Consider the following 22062-nt stretch of genomic DNA (forward strand, 5'->3'; position numbering starts at 1 on the left):
AGATCAGGGCACACCGCAATAGCGAGTCACTGGATGGAGATGGAGCGTGGGAAGAGCATAATGAAGAGACCCACTGAGTTAAGGCCCAGAGGCTTGAAAGGACATGGGAAATAAACTCAGGAAGCGATGACAGGCGGGACACAAGCACTGGCCCATCACGTTCTAAGATTTAGCCAACGGGTTGCTGATGGCTGGCTGTGTACAGAACCAAACAGCCTTCACCATTCACACCAAGTTGCTCTTGATGGGTCTTGTGTACCCCAGTCACCAGCTGAAGGCCTTTCCCTGGATGCTCTTTTCCTTCACCCACACAGGTCATGCATAAGTGTCCCACCAACATGCACATAAATCTAAACACAAACACACACACAAACCTAAAACCTTACTCTCCTGAGATGTGCTCCCTATGGTCTACCTTCCATTCTTCCTGCTACCGCATCTGTTGCTGTCAGTTGTTGGTTGACAGACGTCTGAGGTCTCTCACCTGAGCGCATGGATGCAGTAGACCACTCGGGGCATGTTCTTCTTGTCGTAGATGTCCGTGGTCTCTGGGAAGAAGGTCTGGAGGGGAAACTAGCAGTTACTGCCACTGGGGACCTTTGAGCATCACCAGATCTGGAGAGAGGGGGCTGAGGAATGGGTCTTCCTCTCCGACCTGGGTGTCTGCTCCTTTGTTGCCTGGGGCTTCTAGGTCAGTCTCCCCAACCATTAACAGCGAGCCCAGTGTAAAGGGCAATAGGGACACATTCTAAGCCAAGACCCAGTCACAGACACACAGCCCCAAGGAACTTAAAGTCTTAGATTACGTTAGTTTAGAAAACACATGGAGACTGGCCGACATGGCTCTGTGGTTGAGCATCAACCTATGAACCAGGAGGTCACGGTTGGATTCCTGGTCAGGGCGCATGCCCAGGTGGTGGGCTCGATCCCCAGAAGGGCGTGCGCAGGAGGCAGCCCATCAATGATTCTGTCATCATTGATGTTTCTCTCTCTCTCCTTCTCCCTTCCTCTCTGAAATCAATAAAAATACATTTTAAAAAGAAAACACATGGAGATGAAGGCTAAAGGGCCCCAGGGAGATAAAGTGTATATGCATGGTGAGGGTTGGGGGGGCGCTGGTGAATAGTAAGGATGAACCCCAATCTTGAGGCCCAGTGTTACCGAAGGCAGACCGATGTGGGCTATTGCAGAGAGCCAAAAGTTGATGTTGTCTGTGTGACGAAAATGCAAGCCAGTTGCCTGAAAGGGAAAAAAGGAGAAGAGAATCCATTTCCACAGCTGTCAGAGTTCCCTATGAGCAGAGCTCAGACCACAGCTTGGAGATTCAAGTGGCTGGAGGAGCCAGAGGTCCCTGCCCCATCTTCCCACACAGAGTAACACAGAGCAACAGAAATCACCAGGAATGGGTGACCTGAGGGATATTTGAGAAGGATGGCACAGGGATGGGGTTAACCACCTTGTAAGGCTTCCTAGGAAAGGGGGTGCAGAACTGGGATGGGAAGAAGGCAGGCTGGGCTAGCCAGGGCACGGGGAAGGAGCAGTGTGCCCGGGAAGTACCTCCAGGTGGCAAAGCCCACAAGCCTCTGAATGTACACAAACTGCAGGTAGAAAAGTCTTCTTGGAAATTCTCATAGTAGGGGGTATCTTGAAGCCCACCTATCAAGTGTCCCTTACTAGGGATAATGTACGCTGCCTGACTGGGAGACGTCAACTGATACCTGTTGTCCCAGTGCAATGATCAGTAGTACTCTTTTCATCCTCAAAAGTATCCAGGTTTGGACAGTAAGTTATATGGTCACTCTACGCTCACAGCTTTAAGAAGGAGCATTTGAGAGGAACAAGGTAGAAGGTGGAGACCTCTATTCCTCACCTGGTACCGCAGTTGCTCCATATCATAGATCTTCTTCAAGGGAACCACGGAGGGTGCAAAACGGTGGCCCAGCTTGGCCAGCAGCACTCCATTCCGGAGGTTCTCCTCCAGCTCCACGGGGGGAGGAAGCTCCTCCTTCAGGCAGGCCTCCATCCAGCTGTGGGCACAAGAGCACGAGAGCACCTTCTCACCCGCTCTGACAGCCCACGCAGTTCATTCTACCCACAGGACCTTCCCTGCCTCTCCTCTAAGCAGCCTCTGCCTCCCCTGCCTCCTGTGGCTGCTCTACTCCCAATTCCCCTTTGCCTGGCTGTTCCCACCTTCTCCCACGCTGCCGCACACACCAGTGTGGTTTAGTTGGTCGAGTGTTGTCCCATGACTCAGGAGGTCATGGTTCAATTCCAAGTCAGGGCACATGCCCAAGTTATGGGGTTTGATCCCCAGTCGGGGGTGTGCAGGAAGCAACTGATCAATGTTTCTCTCTCATTGGTGTTTCTGGCTCTCTTTCCCTCTCCCTTCTTCTCTCTAAAATCAATAAAAATATATTTAAAAAATAAAAAACCAAAATAAACCTGCTCTACAATAGACAATGTCAAGAGAATGAGAAGACAAGCCATTGACTGGGAGAAAATATCTGCAAAACATGCCTCTGATAAAGGATTGTTATCCAAGATATATAAACCCAGTAAGAAAACAAACAACCTGATTAAAAAATGTGCCACCTATGCTCTAACCAGTTTGGCTCAGTGGATAGAGCGTCAGCTTGCGAACGGAAAGGTCCCAGGTTCAATTCCGGTCAAAGGCATCTACCTTGGTTATGGGCACATCCCCAGTAGGGGGTATGCAGGAGGCAGCTCATCGATGTTTCTCTCTCATTGATGTTTCTAGCTCTCTATCCTTCTCCCTTCCTCTCTGTAAAAAATCAATAAAATATATATTTTTAAAAAAATGTGCCGCCTTAACAGACACCTCACCAAAGATATACAGATGGCAAATAAGCAAATGAAAAGATGCTCCACATCACATGTCATCAGGGAAATGCAAATTAAAACAATGATAAGGTTCTGCTTCGAGGCAGTCAACCCCTTCTATCTAGCCACCCTGGAACTGGGCCATAGCCTCAGCCACAATAGCTGCCTCCGGAAACTTTCCAAGCATGGGCCACCCCCACTGCACTGCACCCCATTTCAGGCCTTCATGAAAATGTGTAACAGGATCTGAGCATTCTACACAACGAGGAAATATGCTTCCTAAGGGAGTGGGTGAAGAGCATGAGAGATGAAATACCACCTGCTACTCATAAAACTAACTCAGAAGAAAATATCAAGGAAGAAAAAACAGGTAGTAAGAAGGCGGAGGAAAACATAAAGACAGAGGAACCATCAAGTGACGAAAGTGACCTGAAATTGACAATGAAGATGTGACTGAACCAGACACTGATGGCCCTCAAGAAACTGGAGATGAAAATGTAGAGATAACTCAGGAGATGATGGATGAGGCAAAAAAAAAGTGGCTGCTGCCGAGCCGGTTTGGCTCAGTGGATAGAGCGTCGGCCTGCGGACTCAAGGGTCCCGGGTTCGATTCCGGTCAAGGGCATGTACCCTGGTTGCGGGCATGTCCCCAGTGGGGGGCGTGCAGGAGGCAGCTGATTGATGTTTCTCTCTCATCAATGTTTCTGACTCTCTATCCCTCTCCCTTCTTCTCTGTAAAAAATCAATAAAATATATATTTAAAAAAAAAAAAAAAAAAAGTGGCTGCCACTGATGCTCTAAATCAGCGGTTCTCAACCTGTGGGTCGCGACCCCTTTGGGGGTCGAACGACCCTTTCACAGGGGTCGCCTAAGACCATCGGAAAACACATATATAATTACATATTGTTTTTGTGATTAATCACTATGCTTTAATTATGTTCAATTTGTAACAATGAAAGTACATCCTGCATATCAGATATTTACATGACGATTCATAACAGTAGCAAAATTACAGTTATGAAGTAGCAACGAAAATAATTTTATGGTTGGGGGGTCACCACAACATGAGGAACTGTATTAAAGGGTCGCGGCATTAGGAAGGTTGAGAACCACTGCCCTAAATGATGGTGAACTACAGAAAGCGAATGACTTGTTCACAGATGCCATCAAGCTGAATCCTCACTTGGCCATTCTAAATGCCAAGGCAGCCGGTGTCTTTATCAAGTTACAGAAGCCAAATGCTGCCATCTGAGACTGACACAGCTATTAAAATAAATCCTGATTCAGCTCTGCCTTACAAGTAGCAAGGGAAACCACACAGACTTCTGGGCCATGGGAAGCAGCAGCCCATGATCTTGCCCTTGTGTGTAAACTGGATTACGACAAAGATGCTAGTGCAATGCTGAAAGAAGTTCTACCAAGGGCACAGAAAATTGCAGAACATCGAAGAAACTGAAGGGCAAGAGATCAAAGGAAGAATGGAAAGGGTTAAGAGGCTCGAGAAGAGCATGAGAGAGCCCAGAGGAAAGAAGGCAGATCACAATTAGGAGGTCAGTATAGCTCTTTTCCAGGTGGCTTTCCTGGGGGAATGGAATGGGAGGGGGCATGCCTGTACTGGCAGGAATGCCTGACATCAGTGAAATTCTTAGTGATCCAGAGGTTCTTACAGTCATACAGGATTCGAAGTTCTACTGGACTTCCAGGATGTAGCCCAGAGCCTGACAAATATGTCAGAGTATGAGAGCAACCCAAAAGTTATGAATCTCATCAGTAAACTGTCAGCCAAATTTGGAGGTCAAGTGTAATTCCCATCTAAAAAATAAAGCCCGCCCTAGCTGGTTTGGCTCAATGGATAGAGCAGGGATCCTCAAACTTTTTAAACAGGGGGCCAGTTCACTGTCCCTCAGACCGTTGGAGGGCCGGACTATAGTTTTAAAAAAAAACTATGAACAAATTCCTATGCACACTGCACATATCTTATTTTGAAGTAAAAAAACAAAACGGAAACAAATACAATATTGGTATTTGCATGTGGCCCCCGGGCCATAGTTTAAGGACCCCTGGGATAGAGCATCAGCCTGTGGACTAAAGGGTCCCAGGTTTGATTCCGGTCAAGGGTACATACCTGGGTTGCAGGCTCGATCCCCAATGAGGGATATGCAGGAGGAAGCCGATCGATGATTCTCTCTCATCATTGATGTTTCTCTCTCTCTCTCTCTCTCTCTCTCTCTCCCTCCCCTCTCTCTCTTTCTCTCCCCCCTTCCTCTCTGAAATCAATAAAAATATATTTTTAAAAAAGAAGTGTTAAAAATAAAGCCCTTGCCGAAGGAAAAGCAACTTAGATTACCCAATGGATGTCGCAATAATACAAACATGTGTACCTCTGACCTTCTCATGAAGAAAGCTGTGTGCTTTGAAGAAAATCCCTATCCCTCTGCCCCAAATGCAGCTGTAACCACATTATAGTGGTTAGCCATCAGGATATTCATTCGGGTAATGTTTTCCTACTAGGAATTACAAACTTCAAACGCTTTTAAACCTTAAAAATATTTAAAAACAAATTAAAAGAGTATGTTAATCCCTACATTTTTCTTTTTTAAAACAAATTATGAGATACCAATATACAACTATTAATTGGCCAAAATCTGGAACACTGACAACACTAAATGCTGGCAAGAATGTCGAGCAACAGGAACGCTCATTCATTGCTGGTGGGAATGCAAAATGGTACAGCCACTTTGGAAGACAGTTTAGTGGTTTCTTAAACTAAGCATACTCTTTCCATATGATTCAGCAATCATGCTCCTTGATATATACCAAAGTAGTGGACACTTATGTCCACATAAAAACCTGCACACAGATGTTTATAACAGTTTTAATCATAATTGTCCAAACTTGTAAGCAACCAAGATGTCCTTCAGTAGGGGAATGGATTAATAAACTGGTACACCCAGACAATGGAATATTATTCATCGATAATAAGAAATGAGCTATCAAGTCATGAAAATACATGGAGGAACCTTAAATGCATATTACTAAATAAAAGAAGCCAACTGAAAAGGCTTCATACCCTATGATTACAAGAATATGACATTCTGGAAAAGGCAAAACTATGGAGACAATAAAATCATCAGTGGTTACTAGGGGTTAAAGAGGAGGGAGAGGGAAATAGGTGGAACACAGAGGACTTTTAAGGCAGTGAGAGAATTCTGTATGATGCCATAATGGAGGATACATGCCATTATACATTTGTCCAAACCCATAGAATACACAACACCAACAGTAAGTCCTAACGGGTCTTATGGGTGATAATGATGTGTCAGTATAGGTGCATCAATTGTAACAAATGTACCACTCTTGTGGGGGATGTAGATAATGGGGTAAGCTAGGCATGTGTGGGGGCAGGAGGTATATGGGAAATCTCTGTATCTTCCTCTCAGTTTTACTGTGAACCTCAAACTACTATAAGAAAATAAAGTCTTTTATTTTAAAAAGTTGCTGTTTCAACTCTCCCTTTCCCACAGAATGGACTCTTGTCTTTTTGCATTTGCTTTGGGGGCAGGTACCTGGGGTGGGCAGGGTAGGAAAGGGAGACCAGAAAGAGACAGTCCCTCTGCTCACCGCTTGGCTTCCTCCAGCCGGCACAGGTACTGATAGGCAACGTTCTGCCGCCTCTGCTCATCCATCTCCTCGGCTGTGAGGCGTTCATCTGAGGAGTGAAGGGAAGGCCAATGAAGGAAGCGTTGCACAGGGAGCCATGGCAGTGAAGCTGCTCCTTGGTAGACTTTCTTAAGCAACTCTGCTCGGAGACCAGAATCATCTCCCAAATATGTTTCCCATTTCCCAGGACAACCCGACTCCAATCTTCTGCTCCCATCCAGTAAAGCTATTCTAGTCAGCACCCTGTAGAAGGGTGGCCTTTGTACCCTGTATCAGGGGGATCTGTCCTGTAACGGAGGAATTCCTTCCCATTCCTCGTCAATCTTCCTAACCTCCTCCTTCCCAAGTCTACATGGACCTTCTCACAGGGCCTCTCAGCTGGGATATCCAGATCCCTCCTTGGCTGGCAAATTAGCTTCTTATTTTATCCCTAATTAATTCTCAGTTCTCCAATAACTGACTTGTGTCATCCTCCTTAAGTACTCTTCCTGAGGCTAGGTTAACAGAACCAACTAGGGCTCATCATTCAACGGCCATTCATTCATTCAATGCCTCCTATAGGTCAGTCACTAGGCTAGTGGACCACTACTCTCAAGAATACAGATGTAATTATTAGAATAGAACAATATGTAAGTAAAAAAACTCCAACCTAATGTGTTAAGTGTGATTATAGCCCATGCATAGTTTATACAAGCAGCAGGGGAAGCAAAGGATTCTACCTATGAGTAGAATCTTTTTAAAATATATATATATATAGCCGAGACCGGTTTGGCTCAGTGGATGGAGCATCGGCCTGCGGACTGGGGGGTCCTGGGTTCAATTCCGGTCAGGGGCATGTGCCTGGGTTGCGGGCGCATCCCCAGTGGGAGATGTGCAGGAGGCAGCTGATCGATGTCTCTCTCTCATCGATGTTTCTGGCTCTCTATCTCTCTCCCTTCCTCTCTGTAAAAAATCAATAAAATATATTTAAAAATATATATATATATATATATTTATTGATTGATTTCAGAGAGGAAGGAAGAGGTAGAGAGAGATAGAAACATCAATGATGAGAGGGAATCATTGATCGGCTGCCTCCTGCACGCCCCCCTCTGGGGATCGAGCCTGCAACCCGGGCATGTGCCCTTGGCCAGAATCAAACCTGGGACCCTTCAGTCCGCAGACCGACACTCTATCCACTGAGCCACACTGGCTAGGGGCTATGAGTAGAATCTTAAAGAATGAACAGGTGAAAAGGGGGAAAGGCATTTCAATAGAGAGAACCCCATGAAAAAGGCCATTCACTTGGGATTAAGTGGAAGGACAAAGAATTTTAAAAGATCACAAAGTTATCTTTATTCTCCTTTTTGGTACAGGTCACCTGAGGAGGAAATAATCTCCAGGCTAAATAAAATGCAGACAATACTAAGACCCCCAAACTCAAGAATAGGGGCTCCCTTAAATGAGTTAGCATTCATAGTCTGCCTTAGCCACAGCCTCCCTTTATCCTTCTCCTTCCTTTTCTCCCCCATCCCTCTGGTCTCCTTAGAGAAGACAATACAAAATTAGATATAATGTCTTTTCAATATATCCTATATAATAAAAGCCTAATATGCTGTGTCTGGTCATCTGGTCAGCCATTCAACCAATCAAAGTGTAATATGCTAATGATATCCTAAGGCCGCTCAACCGCTCGCTATGATGTGTACTGACCACCGGGGAGCAGATAGTCACCAGTCGCTATGACATGCACTGACCATCAGGGGGCAGATGCTCCGACCAGTAGGTTAGCTTACTGCTGGGGTCCGGCCTATTGGGACTGAGTAAGATGGGACAGACACGCTCTGGAGCCCTCCTGTGGTTCCTCCCCAGCTGGCCAACCTCCTATGTCCCTCCCTGGCCCAGATCGTGCACCAGTGGGGTCCCTCAGAGCCTGGCCTGTGCCCTCTTGTAATCTGGGCTGAGGGACACCCCCCAAGTGCACAAATTTCATGCACTGGGCCTCTAGTATATATATTTTACTGATTTCAGAGACAAAGGGAGAGGGAAACAGAAACATCAACAATGAGAATCATCGATTGGCTGCCTCCTGCACGCCTTCCACTGGAACCAAGACAGAAACCACCGGGCACTTGCCCTGACCAGGAATCAAACTGTCAAACAGTGACTTCCTGCTTCACAGGTCAAAGCTCAACCACCGAGCCACACCTGCTGGGCTCAATCTGTCTTTGATTCAGCATCTAATGTCATTCCCACTCTTTATCATATTTCTTCTTTATATTGTGTATCCTGCAATGATTTGGGAGAGGGGCAGGGCTTATTTGAATTGGCAGTTAAGCAAGTTAAAACACACACACACACACACACACACACACACACACGTTCAAATTTGAAAGCACTGGCCAACCGCAGAAAATCCATCAGTTCCTCCAATGGGGTGTATAAGGAATAAGTGTTGGTTGCTAAGCATGGAAAATAAACCAGTAAGTGAATGATATCATCTCAGAGTTATGAATCGAGGACAGGGCTATGAGACATGGGCAGGGCTTTGTACATGCACACACAGAGTCTAAAAAAAAATACATCAGTCTTCCTGCCCTACTGAAGTCTGGAGCTAGCTTTCCTTCAACAGATTGGTGGACATGGGCTTTGTTTTTTGAATCCCAATGGAGAGGAAGAAGGAAATGTTGCCTTTTATTCAGAAGGTCTGCTGGAAACCTTTCTGCTGCCCCATCCTTCTCATCCCAGTCTCTCTTTCTAAAACAGTGTTTTTGAAAGTGTGGTTCATGGACTAACTGTCCAGACCTACTGGAGCTAAAGCTCTGGGATAGGGCTCATGAATTTGCATTTTAAACAAGCTCCCCAGATAATTCTGACACCCTAAAGTTTAGTAGGCATCTGGAAAAGGCATCAAAAAATCAAGGAGCCCCTATGGGGGGAAAAAACACAACAACTTTCCTCCCACTTTCTAAGTCCCTCCGACTGGGCTAATAATCAAATTAACATGAGACAGATTAACAGGAGAAATTTATTATGGATGTACATGCCATAAAAATATGAGACCCAAGGAGGCATGGGGCAGTTGAGGCTTATATGCCATTCTCAACAAAGGAGATGGAGGCAGGGGTCTGGGATTGCAAACGGAAATTAGATAGATAAGTCACCCGTAGATGAAAAAGAGCAAACATGTGGTAAAAAAATTCTCGCTGGGCCACCCAGAAACAAGGGTGCACAGAGGGGAGTTCAACAAATAGGCTTTACTGGATTTCTCCCTGTCTATCACATTTAGTTTATAGTATATTAAGCAAGCTTTTCTGAATTCTTTAAGTGGGTAAGGAGAGAGGGTCACAGGTTCTTTCTGAGTCTTGTGTTTCATAATAACTAGCTTAAAATCAATATCCCAAAGGCATATCCCAAAACTAGCCTCCCTCACGCCCCCCTACCATCGCCACCCCCCCTCCCCAGCTTCCAGTCCCCTAGCAGCGCTTAACGAGCAGGGCAGCAATCAGTAACTGCCGATCTGTAAGGAGCCATCCAGACCACCTACCTACATTCACTCAAAATGTAGGAGCCCTAGAATTAGGGAATAAGGGAGAAAACCCTTTGTAAGCACAGAAGTCGGGGAAGTTTTGCTGCTCAGAGCTTCATTCCTGCCCGCAGGAGTCTGGACTCGGTGCTCCCACCCCACTGAACACAGTCCCCCAGGCCTTGGACTGATAGACCCCGCGCCCAGCCCCGCCCCAACCTCTCCCAGGGCCATGGAGTCCCCCACAGGGCACAGCACCGCGGGGCCCTCCTCGGCCACTTCTGACACTCACAGACCGCCCGGCCAGGGCCCGCTCCTCTCCCTTCCATGTTTTTCCTTCTCCAGGTTTGAATCTCCCGCCGTCTGCCACTGTACCTCACCGTCACCACGGTCCCACCGAACACTTCCGGTATGCGCGCAGGGAACACTGGGACTTGTAGTTCTAGGTTGCAGAAGCGCGCCACCAGGTGGAGAGGACAAGAGTACCCTTGTGCTTCCCTCCCAGCGGTACCTGGGTTGCTACTCCTCCAGGGCTCCTTAGTTACTAAACCGTCTTAATTTCAGGTAGCTTCTGCCCTTGTCTTCGCCTTTATCATTTCATCCCAGTATTTCCATTAACCTCGCTCCGCGTCCTATAGTATTCTTTGGTCCCACTAACTTGGATGACCTGCTTGGGTGGTGTGGATGCACAGATAAATAAGCACGGTAAATGCCCTAAAGAAGCTTGCTATTCTAGAATGAGTGATAAACATATAGTCAAATAAATTAGAGGCCAGTGATACACAAAGGATAAGAGTTGATTGCTGTAATGAAGAGCAGTGAAGGATAGGAAGACTTCCTTGAGGTGACAGCTGATTTGGGTTGAAAAGTTAACAAGGATTCAACAGACTGATGAATTTCAGTCGATGGAAACAGCATGTGCAAAAGCAAGGAGGTGAGTTCAGGAAGTTAAAATCGGTTCAGTTTTATAGGAGAACAAAGCTCAGCCAGGGAGATGCAGGAAGTAAGCCAGGAAAGGCACAGAACCAGATCCTGCAGGCCCTGGGGCACCATGGTCTGGGGAGCAGTCATGTGCCAAAAAACCCACTTTAGACATAGCTCAGAGCCAGATTTACATTTTATAAAGATTTTGCAGCAGAGGCTTGAAGGGGAGTGAGGCTAGGGGCAGAGACCAATTGGGAGTTTATTGCAACAGCACAGGTGAGAGAAAAATAAGGTGTGGGAAGCCACCTATTGTCTTCACTAGCAGAGAGGTGTGGACAAGGAACCCGGAAGGCTGGTGACCCTTGGAGCCCTGGCAAAGGTCAGGGCTGTGCACCCACTGTTAGTCCAGACAATGGTAGCTGAAGCAAATTCCCCATTTATTATTATGTAAATCCTTGCTAAAGGGCAAGTCTGCCTGTTACTGGAAATTGCCTACCTAAGGGCTATGGGTGTATCCCAAACCAATAAAAGGTTGGTGAGGCCTGAGCACCAGTGGAAGTCCTTCCCCTTGAGTTGGACTTGCCCACCTGGCCCCCCAATATTTCCAAATTATTATTTCTTGTCTTGTCTCTTTCATTTGTGTGTGGCTCCTCTTCCAGATCCTGAACCCTGAACCACGCGGGACGTGGGGGGAAACAAATACATATAAATGTACACAATAAGGGTCTGAACAAATAAAAACAATTATAACTACAACTATACTGAAAAAATGTGGGTTTTTTTGGTATATTGCCATCTAGTATTTCTCCTTTTGCCCTTCTCCCCATGCCACGTTCAAGCAGCTAGGCAGCCTAGGTTCATAGTCTCAGGGGAGAAATGTGAAGGGGGAAAAAACAGAAACTATCCAAACCTTCAGAGAAACAGAGGAGACTCAGGGCTGAGACAAAACCGTTTGGGAGATGCGGGGTTTGAAGAGAGTGAGTATTCTCTGAGACCAGAAGGGATTCCCCCTTGCCCTCCACCACCAGCACCAGGGGGGAGTAGGGAGAATCTAGATGTTGGTGACTCCTGGTGATAGAGATCCACTCCCTGCTTCCTGGGAAGGACTGGAGGAGCACAGGACCCTGAGAAGGAACAGTTGCATAACCAGCTGGGCAGCTATGCCTTCAGACTGTTGTGCAGAAATTACCCAACCCAGCCAGAAAGGAAGTACCTAGAAGACTTGCTCCCTCTTCTGGTTGTGATGAGGTCCCTGAGCCTGAAAGGCCAGATAGATGAGAAGAAAGGAGATATCCGTGGAGAGCAAATAGGTGGCCAAAGACCAGATGGGCCTCCTCTCTTAAGTATTAGCACCCATACTTCCCCTAACTTGGACTCTACCTTGGGAGAGAGGAGGAGGCAAACCAAACTGACATCGTTTCCACCACCCCAGTGGGAGCTTGAAACAGGAACTATGTAGAGATGTAGTCTCAAATACCAGAGTTATAGACCATCACATTAATGTGTATTGAGTGCTTATTATAAGTTGGTACTATATTTAGCACCATCTTATAAGTACCATCTTATAAGATCTTCACAGTATTGATGAGGAAACCAAGGCTTAGAACTGTCACACAGTTAAAAACTGGTAGAGCCAAAATTCAAACTCAGTCCAACACTAAGCTTGAGTTCTTGTTCTTTTTCAAATTCATTTATTTTTATTGATTGATGGTTATTATTTTTTATTGATTGATTTTTTTAAAATATATTTTATTGATTTTTTACAGAGAGGAAGGGAGAGAGATAGAGAGTTAGAAACATCGATGAGAGAGAAACATCGATCAGCTGCCTCCTGCACATCTCCCACTGGGGATGTGCCCGCAACCCAGGTACATGCCCTTGACCGGAGTCGAACCTGGGACCTTTCAGTCCGCAGGCCGACGCTCTATCCACTGAGCCAAACCGGTTTCGGCTTGATTGATTTTTTAAAGAGAAAGAGAAACAGTGATTTGTTGTTCCACTTATTTATGCATTCATTGGTTGATTCTTGTATGTGCCCTGACTGGGGATCAAACTCACAACCTTGGCATATTGGGATGATGCTCTAATCAACGAGCTACCCAGCCACAGCCTCCACGCTTGAGTTCTTAATCACTATATACTATACCACTTCCAAGGCTATGGCTATGAGACTGCAGAGAAGAGGGTACACTGGAGAGAGGTTTCAGAAGTAGAACCAATAGGATTGAGAGCTAGAGGAGAGGGGGGACTCATGGGTTTCTACCAGGTTTCCAGCTTAGAGACCAGGAGCATAGAATGGGTAGATTTGAGGAACTAGGAATTTTGTTTGGACAAACTAAATTGAGAGGTATACAATTAAAAATTATTAGCTTATCAGTGATGTTAAAATCAGAGGGGTGAATAAAGTGTTTGTGGAAGAGTAGATAAAGGGAGAAAAGAGCAAAAAGCAGAGTGTTGGGGAACACTGGCATTTAAGAGGTGGACAGAGAGCCCAGAAAAGGAGACAGAGAAGTTGGCAGAGCAGGAGAAAGAGAGTCAGGGACACAGAAGCCAAGTAAGGAGAGAGCTGCAAAGATATGTCAGAAACAGCAGGAAATCAAACAAGAAAATGATTCCAGAAAATAATCACTAATCACTCAGAGGTCTTGAGAACCTTGGTGAGAGCAGTTTTGGTCTCTGTCCCCTTCCCAGATCATCCTCTCTCCTTAAGGGAAGCCTGTGGAGGCAACCACAGACTGAGTTGCACATTTGGTTCTGGCCAGGCTGTGACAGTTCTGAAGGCCCAGCCCTGGGGCAGAAGCTGCAGGCAGCTGGGAGAGCCTGCCTCTGGCATGGCACAGCAGGCACTCAGCAAAGGCTGACAGACAAATACAGGTGAGCCCAACAATGTCCTTATAACTTTGTTTCTGGCAAAGTCCTAACTATTTAAAAGAGGCCTTTCCCCAAGAAAAATGCGGCCATTTGCTTTCTGATGCAGGCACCCTTGGTGAATTAGGGTAGTCGGTTCCCATTGTCCTGGGGCCTGCTGTCCTCGAATTAAGCAGAACTTGGAGGTTTCAGATCAGTGGAGCGGGGGAAAGGAGTCTGGGGACAGGAAGGCTCTTCTGATCTCCAGGCCTTTGCTAACTGTCAACCTTTCACCCTGTTCCAACTGTGAAACTACCACTCAGAAGTAGTGTGTGTGTGTGTGTGTGTGTGTGTGTGTGAGAGAGAGAGAGAGAAAGAGAGAGAGAGAGAGAGAGAGAGAGAGAGAGAGAGAGAGAGAGAAAGAAAGAAAGGGTTACAACCCTTGGCTAATTAGCCCAAAGTTAGAAAACCTGAGGTCTAATCCCAGCTGCATGACTGCTTTGTGACCTCGGGCAAGTCACACCTGCTCTCGGAGCCTGGTCCCCTTCTCTGAAATGAGGGTATGGATAGATGGTCTTTGAAGTTGTAACTAGTAACAAGCCCATGATGCTTTGATTCATTGCTTCAAGTGAGAGACTTGAGGGTGTCTCTGCAGGTGGGCAGGAAGGGCAATGAAATTCAAGTTTCTGTGCCCAAACACCAGCAGGGTTCAGCACTAAGATAGGGCACCTCAACTGTCAATCAAAGAATTCCCTAGGAGTGGAGGGCGGTACCTGGTTGTCGGGTAACTCGAGGAAGCTCTGAGCAAGGAGCTAGGAGGGGATGTAACCCAAGCCAGAGGGACCATTCCAGAAAGCCAGCTTCGGAGAAGATCGAAAGAGGTAAGGCGTCCTATGGCTGGAACCCCAAAACCTGGTGAGCGTAGCCAGGAATGCCTTAGGGATGAAGGCCTTGAAGAGGCAGATTTCCTAGGTGTTCTTAGGAGCAGGAGAAATTTCTTTTAAAAGAGGTAGAATAGAGAGACAGAATCCTCATTCCTGGAAGTTGGCCCCTTGCCAATTCAATAGCCTCTTCTGCTTTGTGACCCCAGTGCCTCTTATGGCTCCTGGCACAGAGCAGGGGGCCACTGAATATTCATTGAACTGACTTGAGATTAGACAGCAGGAACACCTAGATTGTGAGTGGATGGGTGTATGTGGAGGCACAGGATGAAAGAGATGATGGAGGAGAGGTCCTGTGTGTATTCAGTTCATTCGTCCATTCATCCATTCATTCGCTAAACATTCTTATTATAGTAAAATATGTATAACATAAAATGTATAGTTTTAAACCATTATAAGTGGCATTAAGTATACTCATATTGTGCAACCATCAGACCATTCATCTCCATAACCTTTTTAAAAAAAATATTTTATTGATTTTTTACAGAGAGGAAGGGAAGGGAGAGGGATAGAGAGTTAGAAACATCGATGAGAAATATCAATCAGTTGTCTCCTGCACACCCCCTAGTGGGGATGTGCCCACAACCAAGGTACATGTCCTTGACGGGGATCGAACCTGGGACCTTTCAGTCTGCAGGCCAACGCTCTATCCATTGAGCCAAACTGGTTAGGGCTCCATAACCTTTTTATTTCATGTGATAAATATTTACTGAGAATCTACTATGTGCCAGGCCCTTCAAGTTGCTCCAAATCTAATAAGAGAGACAGACAAGAAAGTCAACAACGCTAAGCCAGTGTGATAAATGCCACACAAGGCATAAGGTACTGTGGGAGTGTATTAGTAGAAGGACCCAGTTGGTGGAGGGAAGGGAACTTTCTAAAAGAAGCTATTACTTGAACTGAGTCTGGAAGGAGGACTAAGAATTTGTTAGGGCATTAGAGAGAGTTGATACCGTGCCCAAGGGAGAGATGAAACAAGGTGAGATAGCAGAGAGGAATTCTTAAAACTCTGAGGTTCACACCAGGGCGGGGGTCCAGCTGGATTGCCCTGGAGCAGTGATTTTGTGTGCTGTGTCACACGGGTGTGCCACAAGGATTTTTAGAACACTGATCTCTTTTCCCTTAGATTGTCTAATACAACGTGACAGCAGCCAATTCAACCATAGCCATCCGGTGTGAATGAATCGAAATTATACTTATTTTTTGTCAGATTGACAAAAATATGTTTTTTGGTGTGCTGCAGAATTTAAAAATTTTTTTTAAATGTCATGTTTTTATTATTTTAAATATATTTTTAATTAATTTCAGAGAGGAAGGGAGAGGGAAAAAGAGAAACATCAATGATGAGAGGGAATCATTGATTGGCTGCCTCCTGCACGTCCCCTAATGGGGATCAAGTCAACAACCCAGGCATATGCCCTTGACTGGAATCGAACCCGGGAAACTCCAGTCTGCAGGCCAACGCTCTATCCACTGAGCCAAACCGGCTAGGGCGTGCTGCAGAATTTTAGTAATCATATGTTTAGTTTACATGTGCCATGAAATGAAAAAGGTTGAAAATCGCTGCCCTGGAGGGATCCTGCTTTGGAGGAAGCGAAGGCTGACATGTTGAACCCTGTGCTTTCCATTGTCAGTACGATGTCTTCCCCCAACCCTGAGGGTACCCCACAAGAGCCTGAGACTGAGCCCTCCAGCTCCAAGGAGAAAAAGAAGAAAAGCAAGTGTCAGCAGCATGAGGCCAGCATCCAAGCCCTCACCAGGGCTGGCCACAGGGCCCTACTGGCTCGCCAGAACCAGGAGGCCTTGACCAGCTTCCAGAGGGCCTTCCTCCTGGCCTCCAAGGCCTCACGGGAGAGGGACACTCCTATTCTCCGGGCCTGTGCCTTCAACCTGGGGGCTGCCTACGTGGAGACTGGGGACCCAGCCAGAGGCCTTGAGCTGCTCCTAAGGGCCCAGCCTGAAGAGAAGGCACAGGGCAGGTGTCATGGTGACCAGTGTTTCAATGTGGCTTTGGCCTACCAAGCCCTGGGCAACCTGCCTCAAGCGTTGGCCTGGTACCACAGGGCCCTGGGCCACTACCAGCCACTGGGTGACCAGGGGCAGGCCCAGGCAAAAATGGGAGCCTGCTACCAGGCTCTGGGACAGCCTGAGCTAGCAGCCCAGTGCTTGCAGGAAGCAAGCCAGGCCTATGCCCAAGCAGGGCAGCCCCGGGCGGCAGCCCTGGCGTTGGGGGCTGCGGCGGGGTGTATGCTGAAGAGCGGGCAGCACGGCGTGGGTGAAGTGGTGCAGGTGCTGGAGGAGAGCTGGCGGCTGGCGGAGATGAGCACTGAGCGGCGACTGCTTGGTGAGGCCTTTGGTCAGAGGAGTGTGGGCTCTGACCTGGAGACACTCTGAGAGGTGGGGTGGAAGCAGGGGCATGTCTGTGGCTGAGGAAGGGGATGGTGGGACCCTTTGAGCGCGGGACAGGGACTACAGCAGTATAGCCATCTGACCTGGCTACCAGTGACCCCGGCCTTGCCTTCTAGGGCAGCTCTATAATGACCTGGGCCTGGGCTACTCCCAGCTCCAGCTGTTCCCACTAGCAGTAGAGGCCTTCCTGCAGGCCTTGCCCTTGTGCCGGGGGCCAGGAGAGGAGGCCACGGTGCTGAGAAACCTTGGGATGGCCCACAATGCCCTTGGCAACTACCAGGAAGCCCGGGGGTTTCACCAGAAAGCTGCTGACCTGCATGGTGAGTACCAGGGGCCCAAAGGCTGAAGAGTGAATGGATCTTTAGGACTTGTTATGGGGTCAGGAAGCCCAGAAGCAGGGGGCTGAAGATGCAGGAGATGGGATAGCAGATAGGACAGAGGGTTGTGGGCCCAAAGGCTGAGGCCTAGGAAAGGGAAGGCAGCAATGGGCAGAAGGAAGAGCTATCAGTACCTGCCTTGCATGCCTCACAAGATCATTGCATGGCTCAGAGTCCCCGGGGAGAGGCGTTCAGGCCAAAACTCGGGACGGAGGAGCAGCTGAATGTGGTACTGAAAGTCTGGGCCTTGAGGCACATCTGAAGGTGTGTTGGGGCTGAGCACTGGCATTCCTGCAAACCCTGTTCTGGTTGTTGGGGGGTGGGGTCCTAATACCCCAGCGGCCAAGGTCCCCCTTAGAATTGTGTGGGCTCTGTCATCAGGTTCTGTGGGGCAGCGGTGGGAGCAAGGCCGGAGCTTTGGCAGCCTGGCATTTGCACTGAGCCAGCTGGGGGACCACAAGGCCGCCAGAGACAACTACCTCCATGCTCTGCAGGCTGCCCAGGACGCTGGTGAGGGTGAGGGGGTTCGTGGGTGGCTTGGGGGTGGTGGAGCAAAGGCTGAGAGTCCTTGGGGCTGGTGGGGAGGCAGATTGGGAGTTGGGGGTGGGGAGTGCCTCTGGCGGGGGAGGGTTGGGGAGGTAGGAGCCATAAAAGGACCTCTCAGGCTCTCTTCCCCAGGGGACGTGAAGGGGCAGTGGCAGGCCTGCGAGGGCCTGGGGGCTGCTGCAGCCAGACTGGGGCAGCATGACCAGGCCCTGAAGTACTATAAGGAGGCGCTGGCCCAGTGTCAGGTGAGACCTCCCATCCCAGAATCTCACTCTTCCTGTTGGCCTTCTCCGGCTAACAGTCCTGCCTCATGTCTTGTCTTCTCTGCATCATTCATTCACTCATCGAACATGCACTGGGCACATGGGTGCTAAGTCCTGGGACACTACTGTGAGGAAGACTTTGTCTCTGTCCACAGTTCTGGGCAGGACCCTGGCAAGGGCATGGGGGTGGGGCAAAAGAGAAGGAAGACAAAACCTCCTTCCTTTCTCCCTTTCCTATTTCTTTCTTCCCCAAATCCCAGAGAACCACAAAGCCCAGGCCCTCCCCATCACTGCATTATCCTCCCTCTCCCCAGAAGGAGCCAGATTCTGTGCGAGAACGGCTGGTGGCCAAGCTGGCAGACGCCATGAGGACCCACTTGGCTCAGGGTGGGCTGGACCCAACTCATACCCCGGTGAGCTGACACCCGAGACAAGGAGCTGGGGGTGGGGAGAGGTTGCCTGGAGGAGGAAGAGGTAAGGTAAGCAGAGCTGATGTTCTCAGGGATGCCGTGCCTGACTGCTCTTCTGTGTTCGTGTGCCCCCCGGGCCAGCATCAGGTACAGGTATCACTTTCCCGAGGCCGCCTGGGGGTGGGAGGTGGGCGGGGGATTGTGGCCTGTGTCCAACACTAGGGCTGTGCCAGGGCCTTAGCTGAGTGGTAAGGAGCTCAGTGCAGTTAGGGACCCTGAGCCACACCAAGGAGGAGGTGGTGTTTTAAGTTTTCGGCTGCAGTTCTCAAAAGGGCCACAGGATGGGGGCAGTGCTCCAAGGAAGTCCCTCTCTCCCATCGCTGGTTCTCTGGGGCCGTTTCTCCAGGACCTCCACCAGGCTCCTCCTCTGGCTCTCCACCTCTCAGCCTCTTCAACTGCCTGCTCCCCCACCCTCTGAGATGCCCTCAGGAAACCTCCCATCCCAGAAATTGAAATTACACTTTAGTATTTATTATATTTATTTAATAGGTTTTATGTCTTCTCTCTCTCTCTTTTTCTTTTGTTAATCCTCACCCAAGGACAGTTTTTCCATTGAGTTTTAGAGAGCAGAAGAGAAGGGGAAGGTGGGGAGAGAAAGAGGAAGATCAATATGAGAGACACATTAATTGGTTCCCTCCCATACACCCCAACCGACCAGGCGGAGATTGAACCTGCAACCCAGGCACATGCCCTTGACCAGAACTCAAACCTGCAATCCTTCATTACGTGGGCCAATGCTCCAACCACTGAGCAACACCAGCCAGGGCATGTCTTCTCTCATTTTAAAGACTGGGATACCCTATTTGTAATTTTCAAGCAATATTGAATTAGCCTGCCCAGCCAGAATGGCTCAGTTTGCTTGAGCATCGTCCTGTGCACCGAAAGGTTGCCAGTTCCATTTCTGGGTTGCGGGCTGGGGCACATACGGAAGGCAATCAATTATTGTTTCTCACATTGATGTTTCTCTCTCTTTCTCCCTTCCTTTCTCTAAGCACATCCTCAGGTGAGGAATAAAATGAATTAAATCAGCCTGGTACAGAAAGAGGACTGAATTGGGAGTCAAAGGACCTGGGGTTCCACCCAAAATGGGCCACCAGCTTTCTGTGACTTCGCTTTTGGAGGCCTCAAGCAGGACGGGGTGGTGGTCAGGCCCTGGCCACATCTGACAGTCCATGAGCCTGAGCTCTAACATGATAGTTCCTAGTGGGGACCTTGACCGAAGACAAGGCCTCACCCTGAAACTGTATTCTCAGGCCTGTGGCGTAGCCCAGTTTGCTCTGGCGCTTCTCTGTCTCTGGGGCCAGGTCTCTGGAGGGAACATGTGCTCATGTGCACATCCACAGCCATTTTTCTGAAATGATTCCCTTTACTCCCCTTCGTTCCCAGATCTCAGCTCCAGGGAAGTCTCAGCCTCCAGGTGGGGCCGGCCTGGCAGGGTCTCCAGCCAGACTGGGAAGAAGCCCCGCAGAAGCAAAGCACAGGTGAGCGGGGTGGGGCGGAGCTTCTGGGGTGGATGTGGCTTCTGGAGGGTGTTGGGAGGTGTTGCAGCAGTGCTGTGGGGGTTGGGGGCCTCATAGGCACCCCAGGAAGGAGGGCACCTGATTGGGTGCCCCTTGGCCCCTGTTACCTGACCCTATAGAGCAGTGGTTCTCAACCTTCTGGCCCTTTAAATACAGTTCCTCATGTTGTGACCCAACCATAAAATTATTTTCGTTGCTACTTCATAACTGTAATGTTGCTGTTATGAATCGTAATGTAAATATCTAATATGCAGGATGGTCTTAGGCGACCCCTGTGAAAGGGTCGTTCGACCGCCAAAGGGGTCGCGACCCACAGTTTGAGAACCGCTGCTCTAGAGTATAGTATAGTATAGGGGCAGTGCTCCATGTAAGGTTTTATGTCTTCTCTCTCTCCTTTTCTTTTTTCATTTGTTAATCCTCACCCAAGGACAGTTTTTCCATTGATTTTTAGAGAGCAGAAGAGAGGGAGGGAGGGAGAGAGAGAAAGAGGAAGATCAATATGAGAGAGACACATTAATTGGTTGCCTCCCACCACACCCCGACTGACTAGGCGGAGATTGAACCTGCAACCCAGGCACATGCCCTTGACCAGAACTCGAACTAGTATAGACCTTTGGGTGGTGGAAAGACGAAGAGTTGGAGGAGGGCCACGAGGAGAAAGAGGAAGAGGCTTCCTGAATGTTCCCTGCGACTGGGTTGGCTTGGGCAGGGACTGGAGTGGGAGGTGTAGGCTGTCCGGGCTGAGGGGAGCACTCTTCCCACTCCCTTCTTTCCTCCCACCCCAGGCCTAAAACCCCAAACCAGCCCTACCCGCATTTTTGCTCCTCTCTCAAGACCCTGGCCCATTTTCCCGACTCTTTCTGGATCACCTCTTCCTCCTTGCTTCCACAGCCTTCCTAACTTCTAGATCTGCATCTCAGAGCACCAGGGTTTGTTGGAAGCCTACTAGGCGACAGGTAACTGGTGCTTTTCTTACCCTACCTTGCTGTTTACTAGTCTCTTCCCTCAAAGGCTTCCAAATCTAGCAGCAGAGTTCCTTGCTATTTGCTGACTAGAATTCACTGACATCTTTTCAGTGTGTTTCCTTCCAGGCACTGCAAGTCATCCCCATGCCTAGCCACTAGACAGCCCAGGCTCGTCAATCTTACCTGCCCCAAACCATAGTCCTTGGTGTACGTACCTACAGTGACCAACACACTTCCTCACACCTCCCTCCTTGTTCTCCCAAAGCGTTCTCTCTTCCACCAGGATGGTTCTGGACCTAGGGCCCATCTCTCATTTGGAGACCATTCCCCCCGCCCTCAGAATGGAGTGCTCTGGCATCCCGGTACCCAGTGGCCCCCAAGCCAATGAGTGGGTCCCTGGGGGAGGGAAGGAGACCTGGAGAATGGATAAAGGGAGTAGGAGAGGATGTGACTTTGGACCATTTTAATGGGACATTATTGCTGTTAAAGTTGGGGGAAGGTATGGACTGGTGCTTGGGAATATATAGTGCTCTGAGTCTCTTTGTCTTTGCTCCTTAGTAATCTGAACGACTTTTACCCAGCTCAGGAGGCCTGGCCGGTCCCCTGCCTCCTGCACGGCCTGACTGTAGACCTCAGAGAAAGGAAGAGCCCCGCTGAACGTGGGGATATGCAGCTTACATCTCCTCCCTACTGCTCTGCAGCCCACCGGCAGAGGTAAGGGCTAGAGAGGGCAGCAGAAGCTGGAGTCAGAGCAGGCTGCCTCTGCTCTTTCCATAGCCACTCCCACTGGCAAG

The 22062-nt window shown here is 48.6% G+C and overlaps 2 protein-coding genes and 1 pseudogene across 2 annotated transcripts in view; 2 read left to right on the top strand and 1 right to left on the bottom strand.

The window, feature by feature from the left end:
• Positions 1 to 10335, bottom strand: part of IQGAP3 (IQ motif containing GTPase activating protein 3) — a 41269-nt gene extending 30934 nt beyond the window's left edge. The window contains exons 1-5 of the mRNA XM_070397670.1: positions 10299 to 10335; positions 6463 to 6550; positions 1871 to 2027; positions 1162 to 1239; positions 485 to 561 (exon numbers count right to left, since the gene is read on the bottom strand). Of these exons, the coding sequence (XP_070253771.1) occupies positions 485 to 561; positions 1162 to 1239; positions 1871 to 2027; positions 6463 to 6550; positions 10299 to 10335 (437 nt within the window). The remainder of the gene's footprint in view (positions 1 to 484; positions 562 to 1161; positions 1240 to 1870; positions 2028 to 6462; positions 6551 to 10298) is intronic.
• Positions 2924 to 4551, top strand: LOC138996094 (putative protein FAM10A4; annotated as a pseudogene).
• Positions 10336 to 16356: 6021 nt separating the features above from the next.
• Positions 16357 to 20981, top strand: TTC24 (tetratricopeptide repeat domain 24). Its single transcript, XM_070397097.1, is given in 7 exon segments — positions 16357 to 17062; positions 17244 to 17447; positions 17886 to 18014; positions 18183 to 18295; positions 18628 to 18726; positions 20170 to 20268; positions 20913 to 20981. Coding segments are annotated over 7 exon segments (1419 nt in total).
• The last annotated feature ends 1081 nt before the right edge of the window (positions 20982 to 22062 follow it).

Source organism: Myotis yumanensis, unplaced genomic scaffold (assembly GCF_028538775.1).
Source record: "Myotis yumanensis isolate MYYU_CA2020_CCGP unplaced genomic scaffold, mMyoYum1.0.hap1 SCAF_17, whole genome shotgun sequence".
Taxonomy (NCBI): Eukaryota; Metazoa; Chordata; class Mammalia; order Chiroptera; family Vespertilionidae; genus Myotis; species Myotis yumanensis.